This window comes from Dipodomys merriami, unplaced genomic scaffold, assembly GCF_024711535.1.
Source record: "Dipodomys merriami isolate MVZ:Mamm:240054 unplaced genomic scaffold, mDipMer1.0.p SCAF_40, whole genome shotgun sequence".
Lineage (NCBI taxonomy): Eukaryota > Metazoa > Chordata > Mammalia > Rodentia > Heteromyidae > Dipodomys > Dipodomys merriami.
The window spans coordinates 10,086,887-10,100,274 of NW_027205604.1; the positions used below are offsets into that span (position 1 = coordinate 10,086,887).

The following is a 13,388-nucleotide window of genomic DNA, read 5'->3' on the forward strand; positions in this document are numbered from 1 at the left end:
ATAAAAAATAAATACTAGAATGAAAAAATCCAAAAAAAAGTAAATGTTTAAATTAAACTCTTAAAGAGTTTTCCTCTGAGTTCTAGAACATTACCTTCTAATTCACAATTGGAGCAGGTTGCTCAGAACTGGCACAGATGTATATTTTACCAGAGTGAACATATCCCATTTATTTCTTTTGTGACTTTTAGACAGAAGTCAGAGTTATAATGGAAAGTTGTTATAGGAAACAAATAAAAAAAAATTAAACTCAAGTGTATTTTTTTAAAAAAAGAGGAAATACAACTTCTTTCCATTCTTTACTGTAAGGGAAATATTCTGCTGGACAAGCGGGCAGTGTTATGAGTGTTATGTATTTTCATCATGAGTTTTTATATTTCATATGCTGTTCTTGAAGTCTTTCCAGCCTCTCTGCATTGAAGAATGTGAATAGAGAGTTTGAACCATTATTTTATTTATGTTGTCCTTAGACTTGTTGGGTGCTATAATAATACTTACTGTATACCATTTTGCAGGAGAGATTCTAACATCTTTACTTCATCTTGACTGATGCCCTTGACTGCAAAGTATAAATAGAAAAATCGAAATAAGTGACAAGGATTGATTAGCAATCCTTCTAGCAACAGTAAGCCCATCTAGATAAATCACAAATGCCAAAGCCCACAAAATGCATGGCGAACGAATTAGTTTTAAGGAGGGAGAACTTAATAGTTAAATTTGATGGAACTATAAGGCTACCAGGATTCTGTTTGATCTATTTTACCACTCTTTACCCTTAGTGGAACAAAAAAAGGTTTATCATTTTTCGTGGTCTGCAAGATGGTTCTTTGCGTTCTTTGCGGCTGTGTGTGTGTGTGTAAATGTGTGTGTGGGGGTGTGTGTGGGTGTGGGTGTGGGTGTGTGTGTGTACATGCACTGGTTCTGGAACTTGAACTCAGGGCCTGGGCACTGTCCCTGAACTTCTGTGCTCAAGGCTAGCAGTCTACCACTTGAGCCAATGTTCTTCTTCTAACTTTTTGGTGTTTAATTGATTTAGAGTCTCACAGACTTTCTTGCTCAGGCTGACTTCAGCATCCAAATGCTTTCTTTGTTGAGAGATATTCTTAAGCAGAAAGAATGCATACATATTGTGAGTGTATACATACATATATGCACATACATATTTTTATGTAAGTATACATGTATAACAATATGCATATTATTATCATTGCTAGTACTTTTTGTATTGTTAGATTCTTAATTATAGAGTTGGAAGGATTTATGAGAGATTTCCTGATTCCTTCTCTAGCACTTTTAAGCCATCATTGACAGTAGAAAATGTGTCTTAGCACTTCACCATGCTTACTCTGTGCTGTGTTGCACATGTGCTGCATTCTGTATACAAATCGCCTTCCATGTACAATGGAGTTATGTCTAGATAAACCCATAGTATGTTGAAAATACCTTAAGTTGAGAATGCCTTTCATATACCCAACCCTCTAAATATAGAAAGGTAGTGACATAATTCAGTGTCTAGTTCTGAACCCTTGGGTCCTGGGACTGACCAAGACAGCAGCTGGCCCTGCAGGACCTGTATCACAAGAGACTGTCATAGATCACACACATCACCAGCACTAGGTGAAATTCAAGCATCCTGGCACTGTTTCTAATGCAAGCGTATTGCTTTTGTACCATTGTAGTCGGCAAATGAGAAGTCAGGGATGAACTGTGTGTTGACTCGTACCACATAAGGAAACTGAGGAACAAAGTAGCTTAGCAACTTCCTGTACTGGAAATGGATGTTCCAACCTAGGTACCAAGTCTGTGCTTTCAGCTTTTATATTATTTTATTTACCTTGACCTTGCCTGTTGTTTTGTTTTGTTTTGTTTTGTTTTGCTTTGGTTGGTTGTGGGGCTTGAACTCTGGGCCGGGGTGCTATCCCTGAGTTCTTTTGCTCCAGGCTAGTATTCTCCCACTTGAGCCACACCACCTCCAGTTTTCTGGTGGTTCCTTGGAGATGAAGAGTCTCAAGGTCTTTCCTTTCCAGGCTGGCTTTGAGCCACGATCCTCAGATCTCAGCCTTCTGAGTAATTAGGATTACAGGCGTGAGCCTGGCACTTTCTCTGTTTTAATTTCCAGTGTTGATGTTCACACCCTCTCCCTAATGTGGATTCCTCAGTTTAGAGTTTACTGCGGTTTTATTGGTTTGTTTTCCTGAGCCTGATGAAGAACTTCATCAGAAGTACTTTACCCCCTCCCCCCATGCCCACCCCTCCCACCCTCCTCCCTACATATGGCTCCCTGCTTTCACCTCCCCGCATGCTTAGCACTGCAAGCTGTTTCTGAATTCTTTCATTATATCACCCCAGGAGTAGAATTGTAACAATGGCTCAGGCAGTTCTGAGTAAGAGAGAAATAATAATAGTTACCTCTTGATTTATGAATATGTCCTTTATGCCTGTTTATGACTTCTTTAAAATACTGTATTTGCACAAAAAAAAAGACAAGAAAATACCCTTATCTGGCTGTATAGCTTCTAATAAGTGATGCTGTTCTGTGCATTTCTGTATGTGTCACAGGTTACCCAGGATCTTTGAATACTAACTGTACTGTGCTAATATTCTTGCAGATGTGTGGACGTTGCATAGGCTTTATTTAGGTTATTTGTGAAAGTTTTATCTTAAGATCTTCTGGTGCTCCAGACACACTGCTGTTCATCTGTTGAATGTGCAAACTCCCACTGCGGGTAAAATTTTCAAAGACAGTTGTCTGATTCAAACCAACTATAGGCACTTCTTCGTTTTTTTTTTCTTTTGCCGGTGCTGGGCCTTGAACTCAGGGCCTGGGCACTCTCTCTGAGTTTTTTGTGCTCAAGGCTAGTGCTCTACCACTTGAGCCACAGCTTCACTTCTGGCTTTTTCTGAGTAGGTTATTGGAGATAGGAGTCTCAGGACATTTCCTACCTGGGCTGGCTTTAAACTATGATCCTGACCTTAGCCTTGTCAGTAGCCAGCACCCGGCTGACACATTGTCTTCTTGACCAATCCAGGGGCAGAGAATAGAATGGAAACCTTCACCCCTTCCCATGCCATGCCATATGCCTCATACTTCCTCGAAGAAGATATCTTCCAGTGCTAGATCTGCTTCCTTGGTAAAAGCGATCGCTGGCGCAAGCTCCTCCTTACCTCTAGCCGATGTGTCTGCAACAGTGTGGTTACAGTGGCTGCTGCTGGATTTCATTAGTAAAAGAATCTCATAGGATTCTAGCCTGCAGATTCAGTTGTCCTATTTATCCAATACTTTCCCTTATAATGTTTAATACTTAGAGGTGAGGGGTAGTGAACAACCCTTCATGTATCGCTTGTGGACTGTGCTGCTAGTCTATCATTCTGTCATCATCATCATCATCATCATCATCATCATCATCATCATCATCATCATCTTCACCTTCACCATCCTCTTCACCTGCAGAGTTGATCCCCTGGGCTTGCCTTCCCCCACCCTGGTCCTGACCTCCATTCAGGATCCCCAGAGGGAAAGGGCCTACTATTTCCAGTGCAGTCTTGTGTCAGCCAGGGCATGACCACTGTGTCTGTCTGTTCCTCACTTGTAAAGCCACTGGCCTGCTTGTTGAAGTCCACTCTGCAGTATGTCCCTTTAGTCCACTAGGACTCCTCTTCCACTACTGTGCTTATACTTCTGAAGCTCTCTGCCCAGTTCATAAGGGGTGGGGGGGGGTGTGTTCTTCCCAGTGCAGGACAGGACTCGTAACTGATCTCTGTGTGTGACGTTCTCAGTGCAAATGCATTTCGGGGTGTAGCCGTGTGAATTCTACAGTGCTGATTATTTTCCTGTCATTCGGGATGAGGGCTAGGAATACAAACTCCAAAAGTGCTTGCAGGCTTTCAGAAACTCACCAAAGGGCTTATTTTCCATCCACATCAATGGCTGAAAAAAATCTAATTTACCAACGAGGGACTTATTACTGAGCTTTTTCAGCACACAACTACTTTTTGTCCGGTTTCACACCTCTCTCCAGGTGGAGTAATAATCCATACATGTGCACTTGTAGTAAATTCCCTTAGAATAATAGGATCGTCTTATAAACAGTGCGAGTTCCTTGGTAATGGGGTGGGGTAATGGCACTACCTGGCTGAGGATGATGGGAAAGAGATGGCTGGTGTGGGCATGCCACGAGGGGTGTATCCCAGGGGCTGTGGGCAGAGATGTGAGCAGGAGTGCGCAGACAGAGGTGATGGGGAACCCTGGGTAGATGCAGTGTAGAGCACAGAGGGCCCAGGAGAAGACAGTGTGGGAAGGGAAGCAGCAGGAACTGGCAGCCGGCAGCTGTGGCCACTGGGAGAGGACAGAAGGAGAGGCAGAGAATCCCTTCAGCAGCAAAGGGGGGGGAACTGCAGGGGGTAAGTTGCTGGGAACAACTTTGGAGGGTGTGTGTGGCAGGGGGGCAGGGTGCTGTGTATTATACGCAGCCAGCTAGCGACTGGCGAGGAAGTTGTATGTAGCCATGGGAAGCCTGGGCCTGTGGAAGGAATGGACCGACGTTCTGGGTTTGTCTTAGCTCGCCAGGGAATGAGATCATGGTTGAACTAATGCTGAGCCAACAGATTGAAAGGGAACATCCAACATTTAATTTAGCCCTTTCCCCCTGGCTCTTGCTGCCTGCTCAAACTAAGCTCAAGCTAAGCTTCTGTTTGGGGCAGGGGAAATGGGGAGGAGGGGTAAGAAGGAAGGGGGCATCTGAGACAAGACTCCACTGCTTTGTCTGACTTCTCTGACTTCAAAACTTTCAGTAGCTTAGCCGTATAAATTCAGTGTCAGTTCAGCAGTGACCATGTCCCATCATGTCCAGTGTAATAAAACATGGATTCATTCACAGGCACAACTTCTCCCTCTTACACCTTAAAAAATTTTTTTTTGGTCCAGTTGTGGAGCTTGAACTCAGGGCCTGGGCACTGTCCTTGAGCTTTTGTGCTCAAAGCTAGTGTTCTACCCTTTGAGCCATAGTTCCTCTTCTGGCTTTGTGGTGATTAATTAGAGATAAGAGTCTCATAGACTTTCCTACCAGGGCTGGCTTTGAATCATGATCCTCCAGTCTCAGCCTCCTGAATAGCTAGGAGCTAGGCACGAGCCACCGGCTCCTGGCAACACCTTCTGTTTGCTTCAGATCTGTCCTCAACAAGAGCAGCACGAAGCCTTTTCTCCCTGGTTCACATTTGCTCTTCCTCCTCTGTTCACCATGTACCTTTTTCAGAGATGGCAGCTGGACAGGGAGAGGAGAGCAGGCAAGAATCAAGATTGACATCCATGCTTTGGTTCCTTCTGATCATGGTGGTGGTGGACATTTTTATTGCTTCTTTGCAGAGATGCTCCACCCTCCTTCCAGTTTCTTTGCTTCCCCTTTATCTGGACAGAAAAAACACTGCCTCTGTCTTATTGGCATGAGGCTGCCCTACCAGTTGGTCCAGGCAGCCTTAATGGAGATGCACACCATCTTAAGTAGTGGAAATACTTTTCTAGCTCCATAAGCTAGGTGAGAACCGGAAGTCGAACTGCGGGAGGAAGGATCTGGGTAGCAGATGGTGGTGGGAGACTTTGGAGTCGGCAGCAGCGTTGCTCAAGAAGAAACTCTAGCTGTCAGAGAGACACCTGCATTTAAGAGCCAGTAGGAGGAAGTTGCTGGGAAAGAGACATGTGTTTGTCTAGGACTCACTTGGAATTAAGCTTATTAATATGATTATTCTTCTCCCAGAAATGGAAACCTCGAATATATATACTTTTTCTGTTATGGGGGTTTGAACTCAAGGCCTCATACTTTTTTGCTTGACTTGATGCTTTGTTTTCTTGGATGGTGTTCTACCACTTGAGCCATGCCTGCCAACATGCCTTTTGCTGGTTAATTGGAGATGGAATCTCATGTGCTTACTCCCCCCCCCCCCCCCCAGGCTGACTTTGAACCATGATCTTAGTTCTAAGTAGCTAGGATTACAGGCATGAGCCACCAGCAGGCTATTGTATAAGAGCCCTAAACTCCCTTCTTCCTATTTTGAAAATGGGTATTAATTGTACTTTAGAGTTTTTAATTCTTTGACTCTTTCCCTCCCCAGTTGTATATGAACACAGATCAAGATTAGAAAAGTCCTTGCAAAAGGAAAGACTTGAGCATAAGAAAGCAAAGGAAGGTGAGTAAAATAATGTCACGTGTTCTGTGTTTTTCTCGTACACTTTTTTGAAATATTATGACTGATTTATAACACTTTTTTTGGTAAGATATTTCTCTGATCTACCTGAAGCTGATATTACAGGTAAACAGAGAACAAGATTTCAAGGACTACATTAGGAACTTTGCAGTAATAATTTCTGAACGCAGATTGGCTTTGAAGTCTACTGTTTGTGCTGGCTTGATGGAGTTATCCTATACTGGCTGTACATATTATTTTAGAAATGAAGAATGGCTCTCCATCTGATTATTACACAGGGCCTTCACTGATTCCTGGACTTAGCTGCACAGGTGGAGTGCACAGTTCAATACATTGTTTACAATACGGTGCTTTTTATACCTACACCAATGCACATTTATAACATGTTAAGGAGTTGGCCACACTCTGTCTTTTGAGTTAGAAACTGTTTTTAATCTCCTGAAAGCTTTCCTTTGTTACAGCTATTCAGCATGGGTATTAGAGTCATACTATTGTTGGGTACTAGACTTTTCCTGTAAAGCATAGGGCCTTTCTCCAGATCATGATTTAAAAATTATCTGCATTCTTATTTCTACTTATTCACGTGCTTTGACGTTTCAGCTAGGGCTTCCGTCTGAATCCTTCCATGGAGGAAGGGAAGGGTAAGGTGAGCTGGGAGGAGGGCAGTGCTGTAGAGGATGCTTGCTAGATGGGGCCCAGTTGAAGGTAATCCTTCAAAGGATTTGTGGATTGGATTTCCCTTGTCTCAAATGCAGTGATTTTATAGAGCCATCTAGTGGATAATAAAGTTTTCAGAGCGGTGAAGATGGCTCTGATGGCTTTCTTTCTTTATGAAGGTCCAGAAGGGTTTTAGTGTGCCATCTAGTGGGTTGCTAGCCATAGAGCACATTTGCCTTTGGAAGTACTTCTGTTTTTCTTCTTTAATTCTGCAGAGAGGTAATCCTACAGATATTCTAAGTCCACTTTTAATCAGTTGGTGCTAACATGAATTTTGTTGAGAGAGTATTTAAAGCTATAAGGTAGGAAGATTGTATCATGTGTTTGCCCCCCCAGTGCTTTGTAAACAGGGAGATAAAGGATTGACATAAAGTAGATTAGCCACCAAATGGATGGATTTAAACCTAAAACAGTGTTGCAAGTCTGAATTAAGCTAACCCATGTTCTTCTAGGTATTTAAACACTCCACGACGTGCTAATTTGTATTCTGTTTTCTTAATTTTGTCTCTCCCAGATTTCCTAGTATATAAGTTAGAAGCACAAGAAACACTGAATAAAGGAAGGGTAAGTGTTTATGTTGTTGTTATTATCTTTTCTCCTCTTAATTTGTTTTCATCAAATTTGAAGGGAAACAAAAATACTTGAAACTTCTTTTACTCTGTTGATCTGTAGGGCTGTAGGAGACAGTGTAGGTAGTAGAAATATATGGTGGCATGTATGGTCCATTGCTAATAAACATTCTATGAGGAGGATGCCCCCAAAACAACTTTTGTTCTTTTAAAACCTAACTTTATTGATGACAGCATTACATTGGGAATAGCTGCAGTGATTAACAGTAAAGAGAAAAGTGTTTTTATTCCTATGTCTGTCGTCTCCCCTTTCTCTAGCATCTAATACTATGTTTGTCTCTTCAGTGGTTATAGCTAACACAAGCTTTAGGCATTTACAGACACTTGGAGTGAGTTAAGGAAGAAAGGAATGATGTTGATATTGACAAACATTTTTAAAGAAGGAAAGAAACATTGTGAAGGAGAGAAAGGAAGGAAGGAAAAGAAGGAAAGAAGGAAGGAAGGAAGGAAGAAAATACACAAGCATTAGCTGAATGAAACTTTAATGGTTGAGGACATTAAAGCTGAGCAATGTCAATTATCTGAATTACTAGGGGGTTCTTCCTTGCTTTCAAAACCCCAACTAAAACTGTATGTACTATATTATATACCTATTCTAATGTAGTTTCTTTATAAATTAAAGTATAAATGAATAAAATAAATTGATAAGCCAAAAAACCCCAAAACAACCCCATAGTTTATTGTGGAAGTTATAAAAGAAAAATCAAGGCCAGGCGCCATTGGCTCATGCCTGTAATCCTAGCTACTCAGGAGGCTGATATCGGAGGATCATGGTTCAAAGCCAGCCCAGGCAGGAAAGTCCGTGAGACTCTGATCTCCAGTAAACCACTCCGAACAGAGGTAGTGCTGTGGCTCCAGTGGTAGAGCACTAGCCTTGAGCTGAAGAGCTGAGGAACAGTGCCCAGGCCCAGAGTTCAAGCCCCACAACCAACAAACAAAGGAAAAAAAAAAGAAAAAGAATAGAAAGAAAGAAGGAAAGGAAAACAAAACAAAAAACAAAGCCAGACCCATGAGCTTATACTTACGTTATTGATGAAAAAAGCAGCAGAGTTGTCTGGGTAAAGATAAGAGAGCAAGTAAGCGAGCAGGACCATTGCACGTCTCTTCTATGCGCTCATGGGCCTAGGACTGGGGCCCAGCTGCGGCTCAGGTGCTGCGGAGGTGAACTGCGCAGGCTCTACAAGGAGCTCAGCCAGTGGCACAGACTGATACTTACCGAAGCCCTTTTTCATGGCAAATCCGTTATCCTTTCTAAATGCAATCTGCAAAGCAGTCTCATTGGGCTAACATCATGTCTGTCGGGTGTCTTACCCATTAGGGTTGAAGGAAAGAGGGTGCCTTGTCTCTTCCCTCCCTCAAGTCATGCTGTGCTTGTGAGGTCTGGTCATAACAGACGTCCTTCTACCCCTCATCTTGAGTCCATGGCTATGTCTCAGATGTTGCTCGTTGGGTCTGCACCTCCATTAGGAGAAGCAGAACAAGATTATTTGTAAGAGCCATGTCAGTTTATCATTTGAAGATACCATGTCCTGTGTTTTTATTGCTAAAACTTAGCCAAGATGTGAGAATTGGAAAGCTTCATTTCTTCAGGTGACTTAAAGAGATGGCCACGGTGTCATCCAGTTTTAAATATAGAATTAATTGTAGCTTACACAGTGTGAGAAATGAAAATCTTCTGTTAACTACTTGAATCTGTAAGGAACCAGATGAGTTATCTTTTGTTGACTGCTTTTTTTTTTCTTAAATTTACAGCAAGATTCCAATAGCAGATATAGTGCACTGAATGTCCAACATCAGATGTTGAAAGTAAGTAATTTAAAATTATTCTCTGTGAGTAAAAGAAAGGATTAGGTAATATGAGAACTAAACAATACCCTTTAAAATAATTAAATTATGCTTTTAGAATGTTAATTTATGTCATGATAGACAAATTAAAGTCATTAAAAATAATACATAGTTATGGTTGTAAACATCTTAACTACCTGTTCACTGCAGACATATTTAATACATTATTTTTTGTTTGCTTAATTTCTGGCAGTGGTTTTCTGTGTGTGTTTTATTTTTTGCTTCAACAGACTGAAGACTGTAAGACTCTTAAAAGTGTCTCCTTTATGTTTTTCATATTTGGTAAATGTACATTTAACCACCAGAGGAATGCAATTGATTATTTAAAGAGTTTAGTTCCTTGGTCCTTTGGCAAAACTTAAAGATAGTGTTTCAGGAAGACAGGAAGAGAGAAGAAGAAAGAGAGGAAGGAAGACAGAGAGGAATGAGAGGGAGGAAGAGAGGGAGGGAGGCAGAGATCCCCTCTGTCAAGCTAGGAAGATGAGTAACTTATCACTTTACACAGCATGTATTTGTAAAATACTCTGTATTGGTTTAAATTCCTTTATACTTTAAAAATCCTCAAGGGGGAAAAATGCATCTGTACCAACCGTGTGCAAACTTTGCTTTGTTACCATTGTCCCCTTCATCCTACAATCAAGTTATATGATACCAGGTGTCATAAGTAAACCTGGAAATGATGTAAAGGATAGGGGAAGATGTGCATAGGTCATACATACTGCTTCCACCATTCAAGGGCGTGGCCATCTTCAGACTTGGGCACCTGAGATGTGTCCTGGAAGCCATCCTGTCTGAGAGTCACGAGTGGAGGAGAACTCTTCCATGTCTGTGTTTGGCAATTAGGCCATTCATGTTCCCACCTCTCCCTGGGGCTTTCTTCCGCTTCATCTCATGCTCACTTCTAGTTGTTCCTCCTGAGGTTAAAAAGTAAGGGGAACGTTATTTTGGGTCACGCTCCCAACTGTTCCTATAAATGGACAAGGACGTGGAGAATTCTACACGCATGGCCCCTCAGAAAAACGAAGCCCATCGCTTCATTGCTCCCTCCCTTCCAGCAAGAGAAAGGCCACCCTACACGGCACCAGCGAGGTAGGATTCAGAGAACCCAGAGCAAGCCCTGCTCAAGCTTTCCTCTTGCAGAGTCAGCACGAGGAGCTGAAGAAGCAGCATAGTGACCTGGAGGAGGAGCACCGGAGGCAAGGGGAAGACTTCAGCAGGACTTTCAATGACCACAAACAGAAATACCTGCAGCTACAGCAAGAAAAGGAACAAGAACTTTCTAAGTTCAAAGGTATCTGGAAATCACATTAGCCAGTTTCCATGTAAATACGCGACCCCATGGATGTTTCTGTAAAACAGTACCCTTTTTGTTTTCCTGTGTTCTTCTCAAGATTGGTTTACGTTTGGTCTGTGATCCTTTCAGGACCTGCTTGCTTCTTGGTCCTACTTCATATTTATCTGTTTAGTTTGCTGAGGAGACCAGAGCAGCAGACATACTTTATCTGATTCTATCTCAATGAGACCTAGTCCAGGCTGGGGAGGACAGCTCAATTGTGAGACACTTAGCTTTTTTTTTTTTTTTTTTTTTCTAGTCCTGGAGCTTGAACTCAGGGCCTGGGCACTGTCCTTGAGCCTGTCTGTGCTCAAGGCTAGTGCTCTACCACTTGAGCCACAGCACCACTTCTGGAATTTTCTGTTTATGTGGTACTGAGGAATTGAACCCAGGGCTTCATGCATGCTAGACAAGCACTCTACCGCTAAGCCACCTTCCCAGCTCCCACTTAGCATTTCTTAATTCTTCATTTACCGAATGCTCTCAGGATTCTTCTGTTCCTTCCACAATCCCCAAATGGCTTGACACATTTCTAAAACCCCCCTAAGGGGCAGAGGGACTTCCTGTTGATGACTCATAGATACAATGTAAGTTCCAGGCCTCCTATTTATAGACTGCTGTGAATATCGGCTTCTTCAATTACTAGTTAGGTGACCGTGGGGAAGTTGTACTACTGCCACAAATGTCCTTGTCCTTGTCTGTAAAACTGGGACAATCATAAAACATACCTGCCTCATAGGGCTGGTGGGAGGGCCTTGTAATTCAGGTCCAGCTACCAGAATAGTTCCTGGTTGGTTAATATCAACATCAGAACCACACATTTCATAGTAAAGTAGAACAGAATTCTTCTGCCTTGGGTACATCTGAATTCCGGAAAAAGAAATCAGAGAATCCCACAAGAATCAAAAGCATGTGATGAATTGGCTGAAGGTGTGAGAATTGGTTTTAGAAGACACGTGGTGCATGCAAAAAGCAAAACAAAGCAACACTATGAAGTGCAAATACAGTCTGTGGACCAGTGACTCTGCCTGCTAGTAGTGTGTGAGCAGTGAGTGCCGGGCGATGGGCTGGGAAGGGCTGTCTGTACTATTTGTGTGCAATGTTTTATCTATTCATAGTTCAAAACAAGGTTTAATAAGAAGGCATACAGGAGTTAAGCAGTCTGTGGGGGCAGTTCTGTAAAGGGTAATGTTCTCAGTAGAGTTGGAGCAGGTGCCAGCAAATGAGCCCTTGAGAGATAGGCATGGAGGGTCGTGGACTGGTGCTGATGGGTGGGTGAGAGGTGGCTGGAAGAAACACTAAACACCGGAGGTCCTCCCCAAGGTGATGTAGAGAGAGGACAAGGACCCTGGAGGCCCGGGAAGCTTAGACTAAGGTGGCATGAACTCTTGACCCACGGCTGCACTATTTAGCATTTGAGTGCATTCAGTAAATGAACACACATAAGCCAGGTGCTGCTGGCTCACTCCTGTGGTCCTAGTTACTCAGGAAGCTGAGATCTGAGGATCACATTTCAAAGTCAGCTTGGGCAAGAAAATCTGTGTGACTCTTATCTCCAATTAACTACTAAAATGATAACATAAAGCTGCAGGAGGAACTGTGGCTCAAGTGGGAGAGTGTCAGCCTTGAGTACAAAAGCTCAGGGACAGCATCCAGGCCCCGAGTTGAAGCTTCACAACCAGTAACAACAACAACTACAGAAACCAAAGTTAATTAACTCATTACATAGTAACTAGATTAATTCATGAATGAAAACGAAAACTTCCTAGGTGCATACTTTAAGAACATTCTATATTTGGAAAGTTTGACTTTAGCAATAGCACAAAGGCAGGCTTTCTTATTTCTGTTTACTCATCCTTCAGAGAACGATAGGGATCATGTCTAGTACAGTTTTAAAAAACTCCATATACACAGACAAAATCAGAACCATGGGAAACAGGAGGATATGTATATGTGAGTTCAACTACTGAGATCATTCAGCCTAACAACTTTGTCTGAACACTAGGATACCCAGGACAAAATAGAGAATGCCAGAAAAAAGAGAATGTCAGGGAGTGGGATGGGGGAGGGAGAAGAGAGGAACACACAGAGAGAGAGAGACAGAGAGACAGAGACAGAGAAACAGAGAGACAGAGAGAGAGACAGAGAGAGAGGGCACCAGCCATGTTTTGGGAAACTTTTTCAGAGATAGACTTGAAGCAACCTTGCTTATCATAAGCAGTTTCACATCAACACTTTTGTTTTGGTTATGGCTCAAGCTGAGGAGAGTCAATTAAAGCATTTTGTGAATGTTTCAGGCTGGTAATAGCTAGATAACATGCATGGTCCAAGAAGTCGTTGATAGTTCTATGCTATAAAAAAAAAGGAAATTTAGACCTACTGGAGAGATGAACTGCTAATGTGTCAAAGTAGTGGCTGACACTCAGCAAATACCTTCCTATTACGTGTTATTACCATGTGGATGATTGTATTTAATTCTCCTAACTACCTGTGAGGTAGGCTTGGTGGTTAGTCTCACTCAGAAATTAGAGGCCTGCTGTAGTCAGGCAACTAGCCTGAAGAATTCAGCCAAAGCACAGGAGCCGCTGTTACTGAGATTGCAAGCTGAAATTCCTTTAAAAGCATGGCTATTCAGGGATGAGTATGCTGACAGGAGTCTCCAGTGC

At 42.4% G+C, this 13,388-nt stretch overlaps 1 protein-coding gene across 3 annotated transcripts in view; it reads left to right on the forward strand.

The window, feature by feature from the left end:
• The window catches only part of Golim4 (golgi integral membrane protein 4), a 73,643-nt gene that overhangs the window by 32,162 nt on the left and 28,093 nt on the right, over positions 1–13,388 (forward strand). For all 3 annotated transcript variants that reach the window (XM_069991939.1, XM_069991937.1, XM_069991938.1), the window contains exons 2-5: positions 6,106–6,180; positions 7,430–7,479; positions 9,297–9,350; positions 10,530–10,680. In XM_069991939.1, coding sequence (XP_069848040.1) covers positions 6,106–6,180; positions 7,430–7,479; positions 9,297–9,350; positions 10,530–10,680 — 330 coding nt within the window. The remainder of the gene's footprint in view (positions 1–6,105; positions 6,181–7,429; positions 7,480–9,296; positions 9,351–10,529; positions 10,681–13,388) is intronic.